Source organism: Sitodiplosis mosellana, unplaced genomic scaffold (genome assembly GCF_009176505.1).
Source record: "Sitodiplosis mosellana isolate CC-2019 unplaced genomic scaffold, AAFC_SMos_1.0 Smas_scaffold_6226, whole genome shotgun sequence".
In the NCBI taxonomy this organism is placed as follows: Eukaryota; Metazoa; Arthropoda; class Insecta; order Diptera; family Cecidomyiidae; genus Sitodiplosis; species Sitodiplosis mosellana.
Window position 1 is genome coordinate 5,664,479 of NW_022601467.1, and position 11,500 is coordinate 5,675,978.

Consider the following 11,500-nt stretch of genomic DNA (forward strand, 5'->3'; position numbering starts at 1 on the left):
CTCTCTCTCTCTCTCTCTCTCTCTCTCTCTCTCTCTCTCTCTCTCTCGTAGAAATCGCAACGATCTTAGCTCCAATTGGCTGTTGCGAATTTCCGGCGCATTTTTTTCCTCACATCAAAGTGGCGAAAAGGAGCAAGAAAAAAAGATGTGCAATTATTTAAATACCAAACGAATCGTCGATCACAACTTTGAAACTTCGCTTTAAAATAATTGTTGAAGCCATCGTTTTTTTTCTGCGTTGTATCTATGCGCTTTCGGTTTTTAAATGCATTTTTTATGTCCCTTCGCTTGATTGACCCGATGAAAGAGTTCGCAAAAGTGTGTAGCAGGCGAATAATAGGAATATTGGGCCCGAGCGTGCGTTGATAAGTCAAAGTGAAAATTGTGTTACTTCATGACTAAAATGGGAAATGGTGTGTGTGTGTGTGTGTTATGTGTCGGGCTCCCAGGTTATTATTGTAACTGTTTGACATGAGATACGAAACAGCATCTAATTATGTAGATTACATAAAATATTCCATTATCTGTTCTCTTGTGGCGCCTCTCTTGTGCGGTGTGTAAATGTGTTGTGCTTTATGAACGTTTTGCGCGAATGAAATGCAAATTGCACGAACCCGAGAAAAGTGTAATATGTAATGCGATGTCTTGCCTTGCCTTGCCTTGCCTTTCTTTTTCGCACACAATGAAAATTATTTTACACTCGTGTATGCATCGTGATTTCTTCCTTCTTCATCGCCGCCGTCGTCGTCGTCGGTGTCGTGGCCGTTCTTTTTTCTCGTCTGCTTTCATTTCCATAGAAAAATCGTTGTTGCAACGAACGGCAGCGTACCGTGTCATGGCCCTGACGACTAAGTAAAAATATAATTCTAATGCAAACGTAGGCTTTGACTAACTTAGATTTTCAATTTTTGCCATAATTCTTCGTCTTCGGAGTTGGTTGTGTGGCTGGTGGGTGTCTTCCACCAAACGGAATTCACTTCTTCTTTTTCATCGTCGTCGTCGTCGTTTGCTTGCGACATCAACACAATGCTCATTCATTCAAGTCGTTCCGTGCCATTCACCGAGCTGCACACTCTCTCTCTCATCCTCGACTGCATTTTTGCTGGCAGTCTATACGATAAATTGTATTTTACGATGTACTATTTTCGGGAGGAACTCTTCACACGCAGATACAAACGCCAAAGATATAAAAAAAAATCAAGCGCGCTGAAATTGCGAAGAAATTACATAAATATTGGATGAAAAACAACGGATAAGGGCGCACACATTTGTAAACTAAATATTTAATGGTGATTCGTGGACAAGCTGCAGGAAATGTGTGTTCGGGGGATCGAGCAAGTATCCAAATAGAGAGAGCAGAAAATAGAGAGGAAGGAAGAGTGGAATGACTGGGGGGGAGCATAAAGACACACATACACAGCACGCGCCCCCTTAAGCATACACACGGAGCACATCTATATATAAAAGCAGTTTTCCACAGAATTATTTATGCTTCGTACATTCCACTCGAATTTCGTAACGGCGCCGCAACGACTGCTATCGATTTGTTGTAAACATGTTTTGAACAAAGCACACGTCATCGCTTAGGCATTTTGTCGCTGTTACACTCACCTACCAAACAACATCGAATGAATGAATGAATGATGCTCTCTGTGTTTGGTGATTATGAGCTTCGGAAAATTGACACGCTCATTGAAAAATATCATTCGTGGGAAATGAAAGAAAAACACAAGCAGCAGCACGAAACATTAAAACTGTCATCACAGAGCGCACGAAAAAATTGTAGCAGCACAACAGAATAATGTCAACACACAATGAATTCTTTTCTTTTGTTCTAAAATAATACCCGAAATAAGAATGATGTGCGCATTTAAGTGAAAAACGAATTATATTGCACACTTTTTCTATTTAAATGAACGGTTACACTTTTTTTTTCTCACTCGATTCCGATTATAACAATGGTTATAAGAAGTGCTTTCTTCTCCCAATGGACATTTCTTTCGATTGCCATGCAGAAAACAAACAAGTGTACTACATTTTCGGTTTATGACACTGCTTTTGCTATCACTGCCTTTTTTCCCACGCCGGTTCCGTTATTTCGTTCAGAGTAGAGAAAAAAACACTCACACAAGGAATTAAAATAACAAAGCTTCTTATCGAGAGAATTAGAAAACGCTTTAAAATTGAGGCGATCAGCCTGACAATGTAAACACTTGAATTCGTTTTTTTTTTCGTTGCACGTCCCATTATTTTAAACGGCTGATTGTGCCAGTAAACACTTCACTTCGTTGCCTTGGGAGAGTGGGAGAGTGTGAGCTACAAAGAATAAAGTTATTGTGTTTTAACCGGCACAAGGTTAAGACCTTTTGGCGTGTCTCACTTCGTTATCCCTTCGCAAAAGTCATCGGAAAACGTTAGCATTTTCTTTCGTAGCGAAAGAGTAATTGACGCCACTTGAAAATCATGCACAAACACGCGAAATCGCTGTATCAAGGTCATTAGTTCCATATCGCAACATCATTTAAAACACACATGCATACATGCACACACACACACACACACACACACACACACACACACACACGGCGTTCGATTGTATTCCGACCAATTTGTGCAAAATGGGAAAATTTGTCGCCAAAAATGTTTCACCATCCTGTGTATAAAGGACACACGTGTGAGTGTGTGTGTGTATGTGTGTACGCCACACCATTCTCATATCAAAATTCACTTGAACACTCGATTACATTCCACATAAAATCGATTAAATTCACACGATATCGTTTCTCGAGTGCATCTACACGCTATCTCACGAAAAATTTCCAAGTGCACAAATAAATGTTCATTCAACTTGTAATCTTTTAACCGCAAAACGTTTCACATTGTCACTCGGGCGGTCATTGTGCCGATGCTAGAAGTCAGGCGACAGCCGTTGCTGTTGCTGCTGCTGCACAAGCGTTTAATGGAAGACGTGCATGGTTTCGAGATAAATGTCTTGCGACGCTTCGGTCATGTTGTGTATGGTTTGCAACAATGTCACCCATTAAATGCTTCACTTTTCGTTCGTTTTCAAGAAATGGTGAATGGTAAACCACAAAAAACTTTTACACCAACAAATATTTCCATCTATGTGACATTGCTGAGAGAGTGGAAAAAAAAGAATACACCGGGTACATAATCACAATAAAGTATTTCATTTAACAGACGAATAATTTTCGAATTTTTCATCGTATAAAATAATCAAGCAAGTGAAAGAGATGAACCGATCCGATTTGGTGAGCTAAACAATAGACTGGATTTTGGGGAGGAAAAAGTTTATTTCTCTCTACATTTTCGATGCATTTGGAATAAAAGTGATTTTTCACTGAAAATATCAATGAGCCCCGCACTGGTGACCGAAAAGCCAAGACCAAGACACACACATACATAATACAGATATCGAGAATAAATACACGAAAGGTGCATCGATATTTTGCAATATATATTAAATTGAGAGATATTTCGAGTCGCTTGCCCGAGAGATGACAACGGAAACGAGTTATGTCGAAATGCATTGAACGTTTGTAATTTATTACCATTTCCACACGAGTAATTCATATTGAGTTCGGCATAAATTTCAATATGGAGCCAGAGAGCATCGCTTGAGAGACGAAAGATCGATCACATTGTCTAATATTCAATACAATTCAATTTTGGATTTTGGAGAAAAGCAAAAGAGAGAGAGAGAACGAGAGAGAGAGAGAGAGAGAGAGAGAGAGAGTGGAAGCAGAGCTGACATTCGAGTGGACGGGAGTACGAACGAGTGAGAGGAATGCAATGCGAATTAAAATGATATCTTGCCCATTTTTACCTTGTATCAAAATCTTGTATGCAACGATATTGAACAAGTGTATCCAATAAATCTGCATAAAATTCAATCTGTGCGATGAACACGCACCTACCAACAATTTTCAACGTTCCATCGTGATTGTACAATGTACACACACACACACATTGAACGAGCAGAAAGAGAGACCGCATTTCAGATCGAATCCAAAGCACCAAACCATTGCCTTGATCTGTGTTGCATGTTGACATTTATGCGATAGACCTTTTTTCAATCGAAAGAACACAATAAAATGTTCCTTTTATGACTTCTTTTGACTGCACACACACAAACATACTCACATACATCAGAGACAAACAAGGATATGCACATCGTTGCTCCCCCAAATTGCACCGAAGCTCAACGTTGCACAAATCCACCGTATTTCTCTCGGAAGAATTTAAATCTGGATGAGAAATAACGTTATTTACTAGATATTTCATGGGCAAAGTTCAAAATTTATTCATAACAAATTCATGTTGCCAATGGGAGAGCCAAAGTTCAAGGAGCAGATATACCTCTTGGTATCAGTCCATGCCTCTTCCTCTTTTCCACTCTCCCACTCTTCCATTCTTTATTCCTCTCCTCCTCTCCCCCTCGCTGTTACTGTTTCTCCTACTGATACTCGAGAGAATTTTCGGTTCCGGGATTATTATTTTTTTACCAAATAATTGTGCTAGATGCACGGGCAACAAACTTCGGAACAATTGAATTAAAAACAGAAAAAAAGACGTAACAGCAAGCCGGGAATATGAGAGCAATTCATTTGGCAAAAAATGGCATTTTTTGTGCATCAATTTGAAAATCACATTTTACGATTACGTGAAATAATATTTATTTTCAACGAACACAACAATGACGGGATATACCTCGCTTTCTCCCGATCTCTCTCTCTCTCTCTCTCTCTCTATTGTTCTTGGAATTGACAGTTTCGCCGCGTTATCGCTTATTCGATAAACTTTTTAATGCTGGACTTTTAATTTTCGGTGCACTAATGAAACGAGCGCTATTAAAGCAATATTTATGAATCCAATTTTATCGGTCCTCTTATTGTGTTACACTTTTGTGTGTTGGACATAAGCTAAGAGAGTGCCCGAAACATATACACAAACACTCAGACACTCAGACATATACGCACGGCGTCTATTGCACCAACTCTACCTCTCTCAATCTCTCTACACACACAATGCTAATGCATGTTTTAAAAAGCATAAAGCCCGGTACGTAAGTGTCTGTGTGTGTGTGTAGTGTGTACTGTTCTATCAACTCACAACGGCACTCGATGCACATTATATTGGGAAGCGAATAACGGCCAACCATGTTCTATTGCCAGGCAAATAGTAAGTTAATTCCATACACACAATCAGCTAAATGAAACAACGCCGCTCAGTATGCATGTCTCACATCCATTTATGCAGCCAGTTGACGGAAGGAAGTAGCAATAGAAGAGAGAGAGAGAGAGAGATTGATGCAAGTAATCTAGCTCATCCATATTAAATATTTACTGGGTTTCTCACAAAAACAATTTATATGGGTAGTTGCTCAAATTTTGTATTCAATTTCTCTGGTAAGTTTAATGTGCTGACACACCTCGATCGCACTCTTCGAATCTCTCTATCACACACACACACATTCTTTGTCCCTGTTTCCGTCTCTCTTGTTGGTGGTCTTTTACTGATGCTTCTCCTCTTTTTTTTCGGATGATGTGTGTCTCTCGCATCAAGTGCATTTACACACGCATACACTAGATGTGTTTCTGTGCACACACACACACACAAAAACAATAAACATGACGGAAATTGCGTAGATATGATGATTCATCCGATTCGCTCACTTTTATAGCGAAATGCTAATATTAAATATTGCATACTATAAAAATTGGTTGTTCAAACGAGGGAATCGCTCCGATGCATCTGACGAACTGGCTGGATATCTCGGTGCGAGTGAGTGTGCAAAAGCCATACGATATATTTTATTAAGCATTATATGCGAACCGGAATGGGATTCCATTAAATATTGATGCACCATATGCACATTTATTGCATTTTGATGTCAATATACAAACAAACGTTGTGCTCAAATAGCGTGGAGATGTAGTGTATTTCAAGCCGGCATATCCTGTGTGTGTCTGCAAATGTGTGTATATATGTGCATATCCTGTGTGTTCCTTGTGTATCAACATTTGTTTGAGAAAGAAAGAGTACTAGTATTTTTGAAGTCTTTGAATATTGCTTCGATATTTGCATTTGGTATTGTTTAATATTTGAATACATTCATGTATTACGTAATATTGCTTTGTACCATTTCTCGGTATCCGTTTCCCGATAGAAAAAAAAATAACACGAAAATATTTTCAATATCAATTGCAGCCCATTATAATATTTACACCAAACATATTGTAAGTATATATACGTAGTATGTATACGCATGAATGGCAAAAAGTAGACGGATTCTTTGGCATGAAAAGATGTCATGCAAAGTGGTCGCATGTGTGCCGCCTCACCTAATCCCAGGTCAACCATACATATGCATAATAATATCCTCGTTCTATTTTATATGTTTAAATAAAATATTTTTACCGTTTCCAATATCGGCCAGAAAGTATTGATCGAAATGAGGGAGGGTAACTTGTGCATATCATATTTCATGTGTATATTTGATATTGGAAAATGTAAAGTCGTTTCGAAAGGATCAAAAGAACCGATAACAATTACGGCAAAGTTGACTCGATCGACAAACCTCAATGACACCACAATTTCGATTCCAACCAATTAAACTTAGAAACTGCACCACAAGTTGAATTCACTTCATTGAACACACAATTGAATCGTTTGTCGATGGACTTAAACCAAATTTAACATCAAATAACGATTACGATTGTGCTTCCGGATCGAATTTTCCCAAAACTGTACCATGCATGCATGGTAAAAAATTTCATCAAGACAAAATGCACCATATAAATGCATGATTTCAATCAAATTTCATAACCAAAAATAAATGAGAAAAAGATGGCCGCGGGCACAATTTGGGAAAACTGTTTGCAATGTTGTGTCTTCCGTTATGTCAATAGCATTTCTTATTCTCCCATAAGCAAACCAACGATGGTTTTGGTGGATTCACTTTTCGCTCAAGCTGCGCCAAATCAATTACCGGTCTGTTTGTTTTCCATTTCAAGAAGAAGAAGAAGGCAAAAAAACAGAGAAACTGTCGTGTATTTGGGAATTTTTAAATTTGCAAATAAATGGCGGCTGTGTTGATGCGCCCTTTTACTCAAGCGACAAAAGCCTCAAGTGAAAATAAATGTAGTGAAATAATTATCTCAAAGGAGCGACAAAGAATAAAATTAAAATTTATATATGTATATTATGCGTAATAAAAGCACTAAAAAGTACGATACACAAAGTGCCCGAGTTTTCATTGTTGACTTCTTGATGTGGAATGTTGTTCATCTGTGATTTCGTTGTTTGAAGAGATCGTCGTGAACATGAAAAATACTTGTGGCCAATTTACAAGCCGACATTCGGCTTGTCAATTCAAATTGGAATTATGGCACACTGGCAAACGGTAAACAAACAGAATTGCCGTCCTCAGAGGGATTATAAATATCAGCGCGGCTTTGTATTGCCAGTGTCATAATCAGAGGGCTTGGAATGCGCCGAATGTAATGCGATAATAAATGTGCCAATCGAAATTTATGTGCACTAAAGGCGTCGATTTTTTCGAAAAGAAAACGGCTCCCTCACCGATTCGCATATTGACGATGGCCAATCATGATTTTGGCATTGATTAATATTGAATGTTCCTTTGTGCTAATCTTTTTCTTTCTCACTCACTCCACATACAAGCACACTTTCTCGCACTATGCTTCACTCTCGTTGATTTTCTCCATGCGATAATCGAAAGCGAAGCATGTTTTGATCGGCAATCAGGCGAGTATATACACCGGCTCACGTAATAATTGATTCGATTGAAATGCTTACTGATGCGTCGACAAAAAGTTATCGAATAGCGAACTCGAATTAACAAAGCGCACGGCCAACTGAGAGTACCCAACAGAACGGTATAAATCACTCGGTAAGAAGCCGAGACTCCGGCTACGAAAATCAAACAATATGATAATGGAACACAGTCAGAGAGCCGTAGCGCATGCAATCAATTATTATGAATGTCAGCTAAGTCTTTTCGACTGACATCTTTATTTAGTTTACGATACGGAAAGCCACTGACCGATACACTAGATCGGACTAGATGGTTGTATCGAGGCTACCGAATTTATTGTATCATCATCATCATCCTCATCCATTCGATGTTAGTGACGATATAGATAATTGATTCTTGTTACTGACGAAGCAAAGCCTTCGCCAAACCAACTACTGCAATTTAGATCACTCGTGGTAATTACGTGTAAGGTGGTATGCTTTCCTTTCGGATTCGTGTTGTTTCTCTTTTGTCGACTTCATTTTCTTGGTGTCGTTCGAATGGACGGTAACCACGCACATGTAAGAAACCCCATTAAGAGTTTGGTCAAAGAGAAAAAAGATCTTATCTGTTTGAGTTTTGAGTGAACAAATTAAACGTTGCTTATCGACCGAAGACACACAAACCAAGCGGGCAGTGTTCGGCTAGCACTTTATTTCAAACCAAAGCCATATTACACATTTGTAACCCTTATTTTTAGTACTCTATATTTATCGGCTTTGTTGTTGTACATCGCAAAACACCGGCAATGCACACACATTGAAAGAGGCTTGAATCATTTCTGCCTGAACGACTTGTTGGTTATATAAATATATCTGACCATATATCTTTTCTGCTCGCCCAACTAAACGAGCATATGAATTTAGGGTATTTTTTAAATAATGATCAAACCAAATGTAACCAAAAGTAAAATGTATATGTGTACGTGTTTGCTTTTTCTAAAGTCCAGTCACATGCTGTGTGATATCAACCGATTTACCTCAAAATGTTATCTAATTTTGGGTTAAGAATGACATTCAGTCATGTTGACAGCCCTCATTCTGATAAAGCTTATCAGATTTGTGGTCAAACGATGAGTAAATGTCACGAATTCGATAAATGCCACTGATTCAATCCGTTCGCTCTAACTTTACTATATCTCAAACAGCATGCCATTGCGTTGGATATATTCAAAGCTATTCATCTCTTTTTCCATCATTACATTTTACACCAACATTTCGGGAACACATTTTGTTGAAATCGTTTTTCTTTAAAATTTCAAAACAAACATTGTTGCCTAGGCAACATATCTTCAGGCGATATCATGTGAAAAGACACAAAAAATATTATTCAGCGCATTATATAATCCAAATCATCTTATGGCATTGTTGACAACTGCTTTTGCTATTTTAGACTAAATGCATACAGCATACAGAAGAACAACAAGAGTACAAAATAAACTGACATATACATTGAAAACCGTGAGGAAGAGGCAGGATGCAGATCAAAGCCAATGCAGAAAGTTTAATTTGAACAAGGCCGGGGAAATGACGCAGAACATACTCGAAATAATTGGCATAAAATGTAACAATTGTGATTAAAATGGAAAATCCTGCACAAATGCGCCTTTTCACACGCTACTTTCATCAGTTGCATTCAGCTCGCTTGCTATGCTGTGCTGTGCTGGGAAAAGCATATGTCAACAACCATGACGTTCATATGAATATTTTGACAATAATTTTTCTCTCTTTCTACAGCGAACTTTTTTTTTTAAATATTTAACAAAAAAACTTCTTTGTATATTTTTATTTACATAAATATTTGTGCGTTTACTAAATATTGTTTGCATTTGTTTCTCTCTCTCTCTCTCTCTTCCAGTTCTACGATTTAATCGAACGGAATAAAATAGCGATGTCAAATTTGCAGCTTCGGTCTCTCACAATATTTGCTCCAACCAATGAAGCCTTCCAAAAGTATAACGGAGCTGCCGTTCAAGTTCAGTACCACATGTGTAAGTACAATTACAAAGGTCTTGTTTCTTTTGATGTTCATTTTAATTAGTCTTCTTGAAGGGGATGCGATGAGTGTTACTGTAAGAAGAACACACATACAATCATTTCTTTGCTTGGTGCCCGTATCTCTCTATCTGTCTCTCCTTTTATGCGCCTTCACTCTGACGTTTGCCGATATTTGTGTGTAAGAGTTCGTCTATATGTGTATGTTTGCCAAGAAAACGTGCAACTTTATATTATTATCATTTCAAATTAAGAGCACAATATAAAAGTTTGTGTACAAAGGCGAATTGAATCTTCCAGTTCACAGTAGACTGCATTGTAATTATATAACACAAACAAATTTAGATTGTCGTCTCAAAGTGAAAATGCTCAAGCACGTCGGCAACAGTAGTACACTACATATATTATATGTATGGGAAAGTCGTGCATTTTCAAGCTCTTTAAAACCAGATGCTTTCGAATGTTTCTTCTCGCTCCTATGAAAACATTGTGAATGGGGGAAGAAGATTCACGTGAATTATTTGAACGATTTAAGCATATTACAAATGTTGCCCGAAATATGAAAATAAATTCTCCTGCTCTTTTTCTCTTGGTGTCTCTCTCTCTCTCTCTCTCTCTCTCTTTGGCTTTCGCTCTCGTGCAGGTTTTCGGTCGGTTTTTATTTTCGAGGCAGGGAGAGAGAGAGAGCACATTTCGGTGACTTTATATATACGAGTTAATACCATAGCAAAGGACAAAATCGTTTGTTTTGGGTAAAAATTCCTTTCAAGTGTATAAAGTTAAAACGCTTTCGTCTTCCCGTTGTTGCAATGTGAAGTCATTTATTTTGGGTGATGGCACCGTAAAAATAGGATACGATCCAAAAAAAGCAACTATCTTTTTTCTTTGAATTTTCGATACACACACACATACACATCAGACAAACGAGAGAATGCTAACTGCTAACGTGGCTTGTGCACACGTCAAGTCGACTGCAAAATTGTTTGTTTAAAAGATTCACCCGCATCTTAAATAGGCTTATTCATACATGAAAACGTATCGAAATCAATTCATGCCATAACTTTTTTGTGTGTTTAGTGTGGTGGGTGTTGGAGTTGGAGTGTAAGCGTTGAAGTTTAAAATAGTGATTGATCATAAAATATGGGTATGGTCTTAATATTTCCCAAAAATTGGCTATTCGATGCTATTTTCTACGTATACCTTTCAAACTCATTCATGAATATTCACCGAAAATTTATGCTTACGCAAGCAGGTAAATAAATGAAAGATTCTTTTGAAACTCACTTTTCGGTTAGCACCGTCCACTGGTTTTCCAACGACCACCATTGTCAAAGTTTTGAGATTTGAGAAACAAGAGTGCAGAGTCACACCTTTTTTTTTCTACGAACTGGGTTTTTCTTTCTTTTCGTTTGGGAAACGTCTAAATATGGTAGTTCTTGCAGCATATAAATTATATGTTGCACATAATACTGAACTAACGTCATCTGTGCCAAATTGTCGGATGAATTGGATTAGAAGAGTTTTCGATCTTCAAGCAGCGAAAAGATATAAGGGAATGATACAACTGTTGAGAGAGTCCGAAAATACATTGTTTGATATATAGCCCGAGTTTGTTTTCTCTCTCTCTCTCTCTCTCTCTCTCTCTCTCTCTCTCTCTCTCTCTCTC

At 38.0% G+C, this 11,500-nt stretch overlaps 1 protein-coding gene across 6 annotated transcripts in view; it reads left to right on the plus strand.

Annotated features, from left to right (window-relative positions):
* The window catches only part of LOC129578847 (fasciclin-1), a 100,752-nt gene that overhangs the window by 54,679 nt on the left and 34,573 nt on the right, over nt 1–11,500 (plus strand). For all 6 annotated transcript variants that reach the window (XM_055468035.1, XM_055468031.1, XM_055468033.1 and 3 more), the window contains exon 3: nt 9,698–9,830. In XM_055468035.1, the coding sequence (XP_055324010.1) occupies nt 9,698–9,830 (133 nt within the window). The remainder of the gene's footprint in view (nt 1–9,697; nt 9,831–11,500) is intronic.